This window comes from Staurois parvus, unplaced genomic scaffold (assembly GCF_062004578.1).
Source record: "Staurois parvus isolate SC_StPar_1 unplaced genomic scaffold, SC_StPar_1.0 ptg000166l, whole genome shotgun sequence".
NCBI classification, from domain to species: Eukaryota; Metazoa; Chordata; class Amphibia; order Anura; family Ranidae; genus Staurois; species Staurois parvus.
This window is the reverse complement of record NW_028317962.1, coordinates 5,855,489-5,871,912: the sequence shown is the minus strand read 5'-3', so window position 1 is coordinate 5,871,912 and position 16,424 is coordinate 5,855,489. Positions and strand designations below refer to the sequence as shown.

Sequence of the window (16,424 nt, the reverse complement as noted above, 5' to 3'; positions counted from 1 at the left end):
TGGCTTATAACAAATCCCAATAAGAACAATACAACTATGATCTTCACGCTATGTGGACTCCATGCTGTTGTAGTCCATATGCATATTATTCACAGATGATCTGAATAAGATTTTACAACCAAATACCTCCCCTTTTGTCTTATCTATTCTTTCTTTCATGATGTTTTTATTGAGAAAATAATAGAACAAAATGAGTAACCTAACAAATGTACAAAAATAATACTCAACAGAGTGTATATGTAAATATTTCACAGTCAGCATGATATAACAAGAAGAACAAAACCAAAATGTGAGATGTCAAGTCCCTCTGCCTCAAGAATAGAAGTAAAATATGGTACACAATAGAAATCAAATAGAATGCACATTCAAATCAGCTATCAGCAGTTTATAAATGGGTCCAAAGCAGCATCAAAGTTGGCAGACCTATACTTCAGTAGGTTGAGGTCCATGAAAAGGGAGCAAATACAGAAGTCATTCCATCCAGGGTCTGACTGATAGCCAAATGGAGAGTGGAACCTGACTGCATAGAGATAGTTCCTGATGGGGCAAAGAGGGAGGTGTACTAATCAATTGGGTAACTACAAAAATACATTTTAAAAAAGAAGTACAGATAGAAAAGGGGAACAAAACAAAGAGAGGAGGACAGGGAGTAGGAAGGGGTTGGGAGATCCCTGAGGGATCTGACGGTGTGGTCAGTTAGTCATCGAGAATTACAGATCAAGAAAACATATCTCTGGTCGCATAGTCGAGAACTGGTCCAACCAAGATTACCAAGTCTTCAGGAACTTATCATGTGTACCGGCAAGAATCGCTGTGAATTTTGTGTTCACTAGTGTGCCATGAATGCATTGCTTCACTTGGTCAAACGAGAGGATTGGTGGGTTTTATTTACGCCTTTGTGATTGTTTGTGGCCATAATGTTTTATCTATTCTTTGTAAACCTGTTCTAACCTTCCAGATCCATTATCCCATAATAAAAGTCATCTAACAAGATTTCTGTTGCTACTAAATGGTAATGTGGCCAGTCACCAGCAATTCTTGTTCACTAACTTTGATTGGAAGGCTTTATTTTTAGTTCTATATTCCTTTATGACCTTCTTACTCATCTATCTAACCCTACACCAACAATGTCCCAATTTTTCCATTGTAACCCCCACTCTTTAGATTCTCTATCTTACTCTCCTTTCTGATTCTATTCACACCCTTTCCACTCTTTTCAGATCATAATATAAAGCAGCCTTGTTCAACCAGGGTGCCCAGACACCCTGGGGTGCCTTGAGGTTTCTTCAGGGGTGCCTTGGTAAAATGCCTATAGAGTGCCCAATAACTGTGTACAAGCCAGAGGTGGATCAATCCTGCCTTTTAGTTATACAAACCCTCGGATTTTCATTGTGCACCATTACGACCTTCTAGTCGCCGGCATCCTGACAACCAATGACATCATCAGTTGATAAGAAGGATATTGGTTGTCTGCACAGCATCATTGTTTGACCCTTCCCTGCCCCTCTCCATCAGTGCTGGGGTCACATTAGCTGAGTGATGGAGAAAAAAGGGAAAAGAGAAACATTGGAATGCTAGTCAGTACCAGTGTGCAAAAGTGTATTTGATTTGGAAGAATAAATCACCTCTAACATTGGGTGTCCTACATGTGTAGATGTTAACGCATTATGTAAAACTATTAGGATAGTTTTTTTACATTTTAGAATTGGGTGCCTGGAGACGGTCCATAATTTTAAAGGAAGCCTTGACATTGTACAAAAATTTAAAGGGCGCCTTGACTGAAAAAAGGTTGAGAAACACTGGTATAAAGTGTAAAATACATACATTAACCACCTCCCGTCCGGCCTTTATATATAAACAGCCGGACGGTGGCAGTGCAGGGTCAGGTGGCCGTTTACCATGGTGACACTATAATGCTAGGGTGACAGTATGTAAAAAAAAAAAAACAAAAACACAAAAAATAATATAAAAAAAAAATGTAAAATTTTTTTTTTTAAATTATAATTTTTTGTTATATAGTAATTTGGGTTTTTTTTACTAAAAAGATAACGTAATAAATTTCGGCCAAGATTTATGATGAAATATTATTTATTTGCAAAATTTTATAAGAAAAACACTTTTTAAAAAAATTTTTTGGACTTTCATTTACACAGCAAAAAAAATAAAAATCCCAGTGGTGAATAAATACCACCAAAATAAAGCTTTATCTGTCTCAAAAAAATGCTAAAAAATTCTTATAGGTCCAGTGTTGCATGACCGCGCAATTGTCATTCAAAGTGTGATAGCACTGAAAGCTGAAAATTGGCCTGGACAGGAAGAGGGTGAAAGTGTCAGGACATGAAGTGGTTAAATGTATTAAATTTTTTAAATAAATACTTTATTACATTGATGATTACATGTTTTTTCATGTCTACTTGGAGTTTACATTTGGGAATAAATCCTTATTATATACAACTGTTTGTCTACTTTAGAACTAATATTTATTCAGGTGGGACTGGATGCTTGACTGGTGTGGGAGGAGAATGATCTTCTCTTGGGTTAATTTTAGGAAAACCAATGTTACATTCTTCACACTGTATAAGCAGCATCAGACATCAGAACAGGTTAATTACACAAATGCAATGTGCAGGCAATTCTTAGAAGAAAGACAGTTTAAAACATTTATATAGACAGCAATAGATGACTCCCCAAACATCCAATCCCTGCCTTGATACAATATAATCTGTGTTTTTTAACAGTGGATTCCAGAATGGAATTATTACTGACAACCTTAAACCAGATGGTTACCTGTAGTGAAGGTTGCAGTGACAGGATCACTGCGTGTGTCTCCACGGATACCACATACAGACACCTCATACTGTGAGCCAGGTCGCAGGACTTGCATTGAGTACTGACTAAGAGGGGGCTGTAGACGAAAAGTAGTCTTCTCCCCTTCCCCATTGATTGGCCCATACTGTAGCTGGATGAAGTCAAGTTTGGCTCTTGGAGGGGTCCATTCAACAAAAGCTACTGTGTCAGATACATCTCGGACTAAGATATTAGAGGGACCATCAATGGCTGAAACAGAAGAAAAGAAAAATAAATGGCATTTCTCCAGTGTATTTTTTAATTTAGTGTATCAGTGCCCTTGATCAGGCCTTCAAATATTTCCGTATATATAGACAGAGATTCATTATTGTAGAGGTAAGACAATATACTTCTACCATACTGCATACATCCTGTGCTGACCAATGTACTTAATGCACTGTCCACATAAATCTTTCCTGTATCTTCTACTATTTGTTGCTATATTAATCATTTCACTGCTCTCTGTTATTCTGGCTGCAATGAATTAAAGGTTCTCAGAGAGGGTTGCCTGTGCTGTTTCCAAGTATAGTGCATATATATCCTCAGCTATACTTCTGCTTTTGTCTCTACTTTTGATTAGTTGAGCAGCAGATCCAACTTTAATATTAGATAAAGAAGGAACCTGCCTAAGGATAGAAGAGCAATATGATTGCCCAATCTCCTTTAGATGTACTAATAACTATGCAGAGTGGTGATCTACCTAAACAATCAATTTAATTTATATCCAGTTATGTAGGTCCTCACATTAAATTGTTGTTGACATATCTAAAGGATATTGTACAATTAGATTTTAAGATGTATGACTAGCCTTACCGATACTTTATCTTTTAAAAAAAATGAAATTAGCAATTTCTACAAAGTTGTAAATTTGAACAAACAATGAACTCAACACATAGTGTGAAGAGATCACAGAGTAGGGCATACTACTAATTGACCGCTGAATGCATTCCCCTTGATCTATGGATGCGAAGTATAGTGATAAATGCAACTGACAACTTTTCAAAAAAATTGATGAAATTTATTTTGACCAGTAGTCCTTCCTTCATTGCTGCACACATCACATGCAAAGAAACATAAAATGTAGCATAAATACCTTGGCTGTTCTAGGATGCTGTGGTGGCTTCTTATGTGAATAGATATCTAAGCCACATATACCAAACACAAGGTCCGTGGGCTGAATCTGACCCACCAGGCCATTTCATGTGATAGCTGTTGCACCCTCTCACCTCTTCCCCTACCTTGTCACAGCAGTTGGCAGCAGAGAGGACAGAAATCCTACGCTAGATCTTGTGCTTCTCTGTGCAGTCGCAGAAAGGCTCATCTCTACCCCGCCCCACCTTGTGTCAGCAGTCGGCAGCAGAGAGGAGGACAGAACTCCTTCTTCAGATATTGTGCCTCTCTGTGTAACCTCAACACTCCCTTATCTCCACCTCTCCTGGTCTCAGCATTCAACAGACTCTGGCAGCTGAATACAGCCTTCCTCTGGTCCTCCTCCAGACCCTGCACTTTCTGTTTCCCAGCTCTGCCCCTAGCTTCTTACTGGCAGCACGAGGCAAGGGGGGGGGTTTAGTGCACTGTGATCTAAGGGAGATCACACAGTAGGACATACTACTAATGGACTACTGAATGCATTCCCCTTGAGGGGGGGGCTTGGTGCACTGTGATGTAAGGGAGAGTGAGAGACTCTTGACTTCTGATACTGAGGGGGTTTTCAACATCTGCTGAAAGGGGGGTTGGGGTGTTCTAGACAATGTTCTTACAGATACAACTGGCTGGTTGCGGCCTATGATGAAATTGAGTTTGACACCCTTGATCTAGGCCTTAGGTCACATTATGTGTTAGTTGGAGTCATTGTTTGGGGTGGCTGATGACGTGACCAAATGTTTGGACATCTGGTCACACCACTAGCATGCCATGGAATCCTAAAGTAGTGTTTTTTTTTACAGCCAAGTTATTTAAGGACCTATGTGTTGAAGAAGAATCTCATTTTGACTATAGGTTTTTTGACAATGAAAGATAAATGAAAGATCAAGATGCAGATGCAGTACCATTTTTGAGTCTAGTTCCAAGTCCAGTAAAGTAAGCTTTATCCATGTAGAAGGAGCAGGGCTTAGGGCTTCATAGGTTTGTATCTACAAGGAATCAGTCATGTCATTCTAACCTTGGTCAAAAGACCACTTATCTTACCAGTTGATACGCTGCCTGAAGTTGGGGGACTCCTGGCTTGTTCTTTCAGCGAAATGATACTGATGGTGTATTCCTCTCCAGGCTTCAGTCCTGTCTGGTTATAAGATGTGACACTGCTGGGGAGCTGAACAGTTAGCCCACCCTCGTTATTCTGTCATTGGAGGAAAGTTATATATTAATTGCTTTTTCGATATATAAATTGATTTTAGACAAGAGATAGTGGAATGCAGATATGATGAATAAAAAGTGATAATAGAAAACATGTACAAGACTTGCCCAAGGTTAAGGCTACTGAATCAACTGCCATGTCATCAGTGATTAAAGGGCCTATATAACAACAATGGAAAATTACAATGATTAACTCCAAGCTTACCAATTGTGGATGACAGCTTGTTCCTTACATCCCTAAATACCAGTGTACTAGGAGAATCCCAAGCCTACAGTGAAAGTCCACCTAAAACTAATCAGTGTTGAGTGAAAATAGGTAGGCGTGATCAGGGGCGGACTGAAAACTCATGGGGCCCCCGGGCAATAGGGGATCACGGGGCCCCTGTGTCCTTGCCCAAACTCAAAAAAACCTATGAAAAAGGTTCCAGGGGCATCTCATGGGGCCCCCTATTGACTCGAGCAGTGCCCGAATTTCTAAATGGTCAGTCCGCCCCTGGGCGCGATCACCTGTAGATTTTTTATAAAATATGTTGATCTCACTAGTTTTGCACCCACCTCCCTCACCATATCTACCCATGTCCAGACTACATAAAAAGCTAATTTGACTGCTACCATAGCTAGGTTCTCCATGGAATCAAATGGAACAACCAGACTTGTGAAAACACTATGTAGTTTGACTAAAGCCTAAGGTATCACAAGTATTATTTACGCCGGTAAACAGACAGTCAGTGAAGCTTTTAACTTGTTGATTGATTAGAAACTGCCCAGACCTATCTATAATTATATTGATTTATGAGAGCTCACTCCTGTATGCCTTTTTAGCTTAAAGGATAAGTTCACCTTTTGTAACATGTTGCATGTTAAACCCATATTTAGGGTGTAACATGTTACTTTGGAGCAGTCCCCTGCTCCGCCTACACAACCGCGTCATTTATTCACAAAGTATTGTGAATGAATGAACTACAAGTCCCATCTTTCACTGCAGCAGACGGCTTGTAGTTCCCAATGAACTGTGATGGCACTGATGAGCACTTTGATAACTGTCTGCCCGTATGGTGGTATGGGCAGACAGGTATGCTGAGTGTCTGCAGGAGCCTGCCAGGCTGCAGTGCAAAAAAAGTAATAACTGCACATTTTTTTACCTGAAAAACCATGCTCATTTAATATTATTTTTTTAAAAGTAAATTTAGCCTTTAAACTTCCAATATAGAACACTAGGCCTAGTTTAGTAAAAATTTTTAATAGATATAGGAAAATGTTGCATTTAAATTTGATATTAATTAAAAGGTATCAATGGTCTTTCAGGAAAAAGGTAAGATATTTTAGGCTTTATATAGAAGTAAAGCTCAAAAAATTAGAATATTGTGCAAAAGTTCATTTATTTCAGTAATGCAACTTAAAAGGTGAAACTAATATATGAGATAGACTCATTACATGCAAAGCAAGATAGTTCAAGCCGTGATTTGTCATAATTGTGATGATTATGGCTTACAGCTCATGAAAACCCCAAATCCACAATCTCAGAAAATTAGAATGTTACATGCAATCAATAAAACAAGGATTGTACATAGAACAATATCGGACCTCTGAAAAGTATAAGCATGCATATGTACTCAGTACTTGGTTTGGGCCCCTTTTGCAGCAATTACTGCCTCAATGCAGCGTGGCATGGAAGCTATCAGCCTGTGGCACTGCTGAGGTGTTATGTAAGACCAGGACGCTTCAATAGCGGCCTTCAGCTCTTCTGCATTGTTCAGTCTCATGTCTCTCATCTTTCTCTTGGCAATGCCCCATAGATTCTCTATGGGATTCAGGTCAGGCGAGTTTGCTGGCCAATCAAGCACAGTAATCCCACGGTCATTGAACCAGGTTTTGGTGCTTTTGGCAGTGTGGGCAGGTGCCAAGTCCTGCTGGAAAATGAAGTCAGCATCCCCATAAAGTTCATCTGCGGAAGGAAGCATGAAGTGCTCCAAAATCTCCTGGTAGACGGCTGTGTTGACCCTGGACTTAATGAAGCACAGTGGACCAACACCAGCAGATGACATGGCTCCCCAAATCAACACAGACTGTGGAAACTTCACACTGGACTTCAAGCATCTTGCAGTGTGTGCCTCTCCATTCTTCCTCCATACTCTGGGTCCTTGGTTTCCAAATGAGATGCAAAAGTTGCTCTCATCAGAAAATAGGACTTTGGACCACTGAGCAACAGACCAGGTCTGTTTTTCTTTAGCCCAGGTAAGACGCTTCTGATATTGTTTGTTGTTCAGGAGCGACTTGACAAGAGGACTACGACATTTGAAGCCCATGTCCAGGATCCGTCTGTGTGTGGTGGCTCTTGATGCACTGATTCCAGCCTCAGTCCACTCCTTGTGAAAGTCCCCAACACTTTTGAATGGCCTTTTCCTGACAATCCTCTCCAGGCTGCGGTCATCCCTGCTGCTTGAGCACCTTTTTCTTCCACACTTTTCCCTTCCACTTTCTATTAATGTGCTTTGATACAGCACTTTGGGAACATCCAACTTCTTTTGCAATTACCTTTTGAGGTTTTCCCTCCTTATGGAGGGGGTCAATGATTGTTTTCTGCACAACTGTCAGGTCAGCAGTCTTTCCCATGATTGTGATTCCTACTGAACCAGACTGAGAGACCATTTAAAGGCTCAGGAACCCTTTGCAGGTGTTATGGCTTAGTTAGCTGATTAGAGTGGGACACTTTGAGCCAAGAATATTGCACCTTTTCACAATATTCTAATTTTCTGAGATTGTGGATTTGGGGTTTTCATGAGCTGTAATTGCAAAAGAAGTTGGATGTTCCCAAAGTGCTGTATCAAAGCACATTAATAGAAAGTGGAAGGGAAAAGTGTGGAAGAAAAAGGTGCTCAAGCAGCAGGGATGACCGCAGCCTGGAGAGGATTGTCAGGAAAAGGCCATTCAAAAGTGTTGGGGACTTTCACAAGGAGTGGACTGAGGCTGGAGTCAGTGCATCAAGAGCCACCACACACAGACGGATCCTGGACATGGGCTTCAAATGTCGTAGTCCTCTTGTCAAGTCGCTCCTGAACAACAAACAATATCAGAAGCGTCTTACCTGGGCTAAAGAAAAACAGACCTGGTCTGTTGCTCAGTGGTCCAAAGTCCTATTTTCTGATGAGAGCAACTTTTGCATCTCATTTGGAAACCAAGGACCCAGAGTATGGAGGAAGAATGGAGAGGCACACACTGCAAGATGCTTGAAGTCCAGTGTGAAGTTTCCACAGTCTGTGTTGATTTGGGGAGCCATGTCATCTGCTGGTGTTGGTCCACTGTGCTTCATTAAGTCCAGGGTCAACACAGCCGTCTACCAGGAGATTTTGGAGCACTTCATGCTTCCTTCCGCAGATGAACTTTATGGGGATGCTGACTTCATTTTCCAGCAGGACTTGGCACCTGCCTACACTGCCAAAAGCACCAAAACCTGGTTCAATGACCGTGGGATTACTGTGCTTGACTGGCCAGCAAACTCGCCTGACCTGAATCCCATAGAGAATCTATGGGGCATTGCCAAGAGAAAGATGAGAGACATGAGACTGAACAATGCAGAAGAGCTGAAGGCCGCTATTGAAGCATCCTGGTCTTACATAATACCTCAGCAGTGCCACAGACTGATAGCTTCCATGCCACGCCGCATTGAGGCAGTAATTGCTGCAAAAGGGGCCCAAACCAAGTACTGAGTACATATGCATGCTTATACTCTTCAGAGGTCCGATATTGTTCTATGTACAATCCTTGTTTTATTGATTGCATGTAATATTCTAATTTTCTGAGATTGTGGATTTGGGGTTTTCATGAGCTGTAAGCCATAATCATCACAATTATGACAAATCACGGCTTGAACTATCTTGCTTTGCATGTAATGAGTCTATCTCATATATTAGTTTCACCTTTTAAGTTGCATTACTGAAATAAATGAACTTTTGCACGATATTCTAATTTTTCGAGTTTCACCTGTATATTTTAAGGTGCAAACTTACCTTTATATCATGTCTGCTTATTTGCAGTGCCTTTTTAATTTTGGTTATTTGTTTGTGTTTTTTGTTTGGCTCAGACCACATTTTTTTTTAAAAATTGCAGATTTCCATGAGCACGCTTTATACCCGTAGAGCACTTATGTGTACTAAACAAAATGGCCCTTGGAACAAACTAAACTTACTACAAGTGGGATTCACGCATGATGCAGTTCACTGTTACATTATTGCTCTTCCATGCACTTATACACAGTGAAAGCTATGCCAGGGAGGCTTCTTTTTTGTACAACCCTATATGCAAGGTGCTCTATGTCTATTAAAGGCTTTATCAATCAGTAGGGAGAACTATTCAATTAAAACCCTTGATGATCTCAGTGTAACCATTAAAGTGGAAATTCACCCTAGAATTATTTAGTGAACATTAATCAGCTATATAACACATGAAATTTGATAAATGCACAGCATCATGTTTGATTCCGCCCACGCTCTGACTGTCCAGCAATTAGCACTGAAATACTACCAGCAACACCATGCAACTCATGATGTCACTTAGTATCCCCCATGCTATCGACATTTTGCAAAACCTGACTGGGAACTACTTCTTTTGTACTCTGCTGCTGTCAAGGACATAGATATCATGAAGGAGGCCGAGTGACACCATGGGCCATGGTGTCACTTGTAAATGGCCAGCAGTTCCAGGGCTGAATAATGGACATACAGTCAGGTCCATAAATATTGGGACATCAACACAATTCTAACATTTTTGGCTCTATACACCACCACAATGGATTTGAAATGAAACGAACAAGATGTAATTTAACTGCAGACTGTCAGCTTTAATTTGAGGGTATTTACATCCAAATCAGGTGAACGGTGTAGGAATTACAACAGTTTGCATATGTGCCTCCCACTTTTTAAGGGACCAAAAGTAATGGGACAATTGGCTTCTTAGCTGTTCCATGGCCAGGTGTGTGTTATTCCCTCATTATCCCAATTACAATGAGCAGATAAAAGGTCCAGAGTTCATTTCAAGTGTGCTATTTGCATTTGGAATCTGTTGCTGTCAACTCTCAAGATGAGATCCAAAGTGCTGTCACCATCAGTGAAGCAAGCCATCATTAGGCTGAAAAAACAAAACAAACCCATCAGAGAGATAGCAAAAACATTAGGCGTGGCCAAAACAACTGTTTGGAACATTCTTAAAAAGAAGGAATGCACCGGTGAGCTCAGCAACACCAAAAGACCCGGAAGACCACGGAAAACAACTGTGGTGGATGACCAAAGAATTCTTTCCCTGGTGAAGGAAACACCCTTCACAACAGTTGGCCAGATCAGGAACACTCTCCAGGAGGTAGGTGTATGTGTGTCAAAGTCAACAATCAAGAGAAGACTTCACCAGAGTGAATACAGAGGGTTCACCACAAGATGTAAACCATTGGTGAGCCTCAAAAACAGGAATGCCAGATTAGAGTTTGCCAAACGACATCTAAAAAAGCCTTCACAGTTCTGGAACAACATCCTATGGACAGATGAGACCAAGATCAACTTGTACCAGAGTGATGGGAAGAGAAGAGTATGGAGAAGGAAAGGAACTGCTCATGATCCTAAGCATACCACCTCATCAGTGAAGCATGGTGGTGGTAGTGTCATGGCGTGGGCATGTATGGCTGCCAATGGAACTGGTTCTCTTGTATTTATTGATGATGTGACTGCTGACAAAAGCAGCAGGATGAATTCTGAAGTGTTCCGGGCAATATTATCTGCTCATATTCAGCCAAATGCTTTAGAACCCATTGGACACCGCTTCACAGTGCAGATGGACAATGACCCAAAGCATACTGCAAAAGCAACCAAAGAGTTTTTTTAAGGGAAAGAAGTGGAATGTTATGCAATGGCCAAGTCAATCACCTGACCTGAATCTGATTGAGCATGCATTTCACTTGCTGAAGACAAAACTGAAGGGAAAATGCCCCAAGAACAAGCAGGAACTGAAGACAGTTGTAGTAGAGGCCTGGCAGAGCATCACCAGGGATGAAACCCAGCATCTGGTGATGTCTATGCGTTCCAGACTTCAGGCTGTAATTGACTGCAAAGGATTTGCAACCAAGTATTAAAAAGTGAAAGTTTCATTTATGATGATTATTATGTCCCATTACTTTTGGTCCCTTAAGAAGTGGGAGGCACATATGCAAAGTGTTGTAATTCCAACACCGTTCACCTGATTTGGATGTAAATACCCTCAAATTAAAGCTGACAGTCTGCAGTTAAAGCACATCTTGTTCGTTTCATTTCAAATCCATTGTGGTGGTGTATAGAGCCAAAAATGTTAGAATTGTGTCGATGTCCCAATATTTATGGACCTGACTGTATATCAAGGTACCTGTGTTTTATGGCTGTTTAATGTTCATAGAGTTGATTTGAACTTTAAAGAATAACATTAGAAGCAAGCAAATCTGAAAGGTTTTATATCAGCTAAATAAAAACACTATTTGTTTTGATAAATATTTGAGCAGTTTAGGATTGTTAAAAGTGAATTTAAATTTGTTTGCCAGAACAATTGCTCTTTTGTATATGGCTTGTAAATTGACTGTAATATATGTGACGACGTGTGTAATTTTATTTCTGCAAACCATGCATGCCAATCAATTCTATAACTTGAGAGCAGCAACCAGCATTCCTTTTCATTGCTGTTCTTTTCTGCCTGTTGCATACACAACATCTGCAGATTATACCGGGAATGATCAGTCACCTCTCTGCTGACATAATTGAGAGCTTAATATCCCGCCATGTATCAGCTCTATGTAGAGCCCAGGAAAAAGGCAACACAAGCTCCTTATCTTGCCTCCATCCTCTATATTTTCCATTATTGCTGATGGCTTCTCCATTCAGCTGGTCAGCGAAGCATGTAGCTTATGAGCATCCAGTGACATCAAATCATTCACCTGAACGTGACAATTCTTTCACTGTAGCAAACAAAGGCTTGATCTATTCCATCCTTGTCCGAGGTTCCCTGTCTGAAGGAGAGGTGATCTTTCGCCCACACACTCCTCATCCCATCAAACGCCATTGATAACCGCTTCTAAAAAGATCTTTTCTTTCTCATCAAAGGCAACTGACATAAGCTCAATCACACATGTCATGACTTTCAAAGATCTTTTTAAGTCTTGTCACATGGAGGCAGACAAGGACACAGCCTTCCGCCGTAGCCAGAAGAACAGAAACAGCTCTCAGACAGGTAAAAAGAACTGAAATAACATTTGGCCTAAGCCCAGTTTAACAGCTCTGCAACTCCTGCCACCAAGGGACATCTGGGGTTGTGTTAGCAGAAATTTATCAGCACTTAAAAATGTCTGCCATTGACAGGCCATTAGCACCAGTTTGTATTTAGTGTAATGAAGTAGCGGAGGGGGGAAAAAAAACAAGTCTTTACTGGAAACAAAATGACTTACAAAATGTTTATTGCTTACATTAATTTTATGGAGCATGGCTGTAAAAAAAATTATCTTAGGGGAAATTAAGCCTAAAAAAAAGTGTCATATCACCAGTCAGGGAGTGCAATGATCTCCTGGCTGAGGTAACACAAGATTGTAAAGAAAGATGACAGCTATGTTTTTAATCAGCTTGTGAGGCGACTCTGCTGCATATGAAGTAAGGTGAGTTCAGGAGACTGAAAAAAAAAATTCAAATCAGTTTAACTTTAGGAAACTTGTATCTCTGTTGCTGAGTAATTAATAGCGGTAAGTCATTAGTTCTGGAACTTTGCATTCAAGTCATCTCTGTAGTGGCAGAAAACTGCTAGAGCCATAAGCTCCTGAAAATGCTCTGTGTATGGACTCTACAGGCTCATTCCAAAGCTGCCAGACAGTAGCATCCATGTGTTGGAAATGTTGATCACTCACATTTATCCTAGATTCTGAATGTTGTATTGATTTTATATATAACACAAACTGAACATTTGTGCATGTTAAAGCAGAGTTCCACCCAAAAGGGGAAGTTCTGCTTTAAAGCGGAGTTCCACTCACTCTGTAAAAAAATAAAAGTCAGCAGCTACAAAAACTGTAGCTGCTGACTTTGAAAAAAAAGCCACTCACCTGTCCCACAATCCCACGTTGCCCCCGCCGCAGCCCGTTTCAGCGGCCATCCTGTATTGCAGGCGCCGGCATCTTCAGTGTGGGCACCCGGCTGTGACAGCTTGCAGCTTCACAGCCGGGTGCCCACTGCGCATGTGCGAGTATCGCTGCGCTTCCTGAATGGCCCCGTCATCTTCTGGGACCTGTCACATGTCCCACAAAACTTCAGGGAGGGAGGATAGCATGACAACGTCCGCTTCTGATCGCCTAGGCCAGTGGTCGGCAAGCCGCGGCTCGCGAGCCACATGCAGCTCTTTACACGCTTTAATGCAGCTCTTGTGTGCCGGGCGCCCGCTCCCCTCCCTCCTCTCGAGCAGCAGGGACTCTGCAGCGTGATCCCAAAAAAAAACAGCCAGGGCAGCGCGCTCAAATGCAATGATTGGCCAGTCTCGCTGCCACTCACATCCTGATAGCCAGTGATTGGCTGTCAGGATGTGTGTAGGCGGGGCAGCGTGACGAACGTGAGAGGAGCTAGGCTCCTCTCACAGTCCGCCCTGAAGACCGGAACGCCGCGGGAACACGGCGAGAGGAACGCGCGGAGCAAAGGTAAGTGAATTGACACAGGGGGGACTTGGCTTACTACTTGGGGGGGAATAGTACTGTGAGGGATGAATTAATATGGGGTATGAATTAATATGGGGAATGAATTACTATAGGGGGGATGAATTACTATAGGGGGGATGAATTACTATAGGGGGGGTGAATTACTATATTGGGGATGAATTACTATGGGGGATGAATTACTATATGGGGGATTAATTACTATATGGGGGATGAATTACTATATGGGGGATGAATTACTATATGGGGGATGAATTACTATGGGGGATGAATTACTATATGGGGGATGAATTACTATAGGGGGGATGAATTACTATATGGGGGATGAATTACTATAGGGGGGATGAATTACTATAGGGGGGATGAATTACTATATGGGGGATGAATTACTATGGGGGATGAATTACTATATGGGGGATTAATTACTATATGGGGGATGAATTACTATGGGGGATGAATTACTATATGGGGGATGAATTACTATGAGGGATGAATTACTATGGGGGATGAATTACTATATGGGGGATGAATTACTATGGGGGATGAATTACTATATGGGGGATGAATTACAATGGGGGATGAATTACTATATGGGGGATGAATTACTATGGGGGATGAATTACTATGGGGGATGAATTACTATATGGGGGATGAATTACTATGGGGGATGAATTACTATGGGGGATGAATTACTATATGGGGGATGAATTACTATGGGGGATGAATTACTATATGGGGGATGAATTACTATATGGGGGATGAATTACTATGGGGGATGAATTACTATAAAAACTTATTGAAACTAAAAACAGTGTACCATTCTATGTATTTTCAGTTTTAAAAATGTGGCTCTCAAAATAAATTTCAATCGTGGTTTTGGCGAGATTTGGCTCAGTTGAAAAAAAAGGTTGCCCACCACTGGCCTAGGCGATTGCAGCGGAAGTGAGAGTGGGTACCTGTCAAATTCGGGTACCTGCAGGGGCGGACTGACCATTTGGAAACTCAGGCACCGAGGGCCCGGGGTCAGTAGGGGGCCCCATGAGATGCCCCCGGTACCTTTTTCATAGGCTTTTTTGAGTTTGGGCAAATACACAGGGGCCCCATGATCCCCTATTGCCCGGGGGCCCCATGAGTTTTCAGTCCGCCCCTGGGTACCTGTTTCCCCCCCCTCCCCCGCTCCCCAAAGGTGCCAATCCTTAATGGGGAATGGGGGACCAATCTTTAAAGCGGAACTTCCCCTTTTGAGTAGAACTCCGCTTTAATGCTTTGTCCCCCGCTCTCCATTAAGGATTGGCACCTTTGGGTATCCGAATTTGACAAGTACCCACTCCCACTTCTTGTGCGATCGCCTAGGCGATCAGAAACGGAAGTTGTCCTCCCTGTATTCTTCTGGTACACGTGACAGGTCCCAGAAGACTACAGGGCCACTCACAAAGCGTAGCGCTTCTAGTGCATGCGCAGTGGGCACCCAGCTGTGAGTGCCCACACTAAAGATGCTGGCGTCAGGGAGAGAAGATGGCCGGTGAAACCAGCAGTGGTGAGGACACCGCTGGACCGAGGGACAGGTAAGTGGCTGTATTTAAAGTCAGCAGCTGTCGGTTTTGTAGCTGTTGATTTTTTTTTGCAGCTGGAACTCCAAGTTAGAGTAAAACTACGGTCTGCTAATTAAAATAAAAATCTGCACCTATAGTTCTCTCTTAGTTCTCCTGCGAAGTCCCACAAATATCTGCTGAGCCTGCCAGTGAAGTCCACCTAAAACATCTTCCTGTGATGATGGGGCAATGAAGCTGCACTGCTTCTGAATTCAAAGCGTAGTTGCCACTCTTATGTAGGCTGTGCCTGCTACAGTGGAATGAAAAAATATTGCAGAAGGCATGGCTGTCAGGACTGTCTCTGATGATTCATAGCCTGTACCTTGTGAATCAGCACTTGGCCATGCCCAGTCCAAGGAAAAAATTGTCAATATGGCACGATGGGTGCAGCCTGGTCTGAGAAAAATGAAATAGTTGGTGTGGGGTCCAAATCCTCAGGATAAATCCTATCCCTTTAGGGACCGCTGAAGAATCCAATCCAGCACACCTAACGCAGCACTTCTGAGAGACTGAAGAGATCTCTAAGTGGCAAACAAAAAGTGCGCGGACTAAGTATAGTGGGTGAATCACAATTTGTTAAAGGAAGACAATTAGCAACGCACATAAAGTAAGATGAATTATGCCTATCATGGCTGGGAGGAGGAGCATGTGTATATCAATCTACATGTGCTGCTTCCTGACTACCACACTCCACCCTATGCAACAACAGCTTCATCTTGGGATCCTGGATGCCTCCTCCTCTCAGCTGCAGATGCACCAACCTATGTAGGTGGACTGTAATGCATGAGATCATCCACACACTCTACTGTAGGTGCCATGTGGACCATATCCAGTGTATCCAGTGTGACAATTTCCTTGGTGTCCTCCTTCACCTAAATACTAAAATGTTTTCTGGGGTCTCACTTTATGTGTCATAAGATATATCCAGATATGGAAAA

At 41.9% G+C, this 16,424-nt stretch overlaps 1 protein-coding gene across 2 annotated transcripts in view; it reads right to left on the bottom strand.

Moving 5' to 3' along the window:
• TNR (tenascin R) overlaps window positions 1-16,424 on the bottom strand; it is a 667,948-nt gene that overhangs the window by 146,726 nt on the left and 504,798 nt on the right. For both annotated transcript variants that reach the window (XM_089676333.1, XM_089676334.1), the window contains exons 7-8: window positions 5,035-5,185; window positions 2,788-3,057 (exon numbers count right to left, since the gene is read on the bottom strand). In XM_089676333.1, the coding sequence (XP_089532459.1) occupies window positions 2,788-3,057; window positions 5,035-5,185 (421 nt within the window). The remainder of the gene's footprint in view (window positions 1-2,787; window positions 3,058-5,034; window positions 5,186-16,424) is intronic.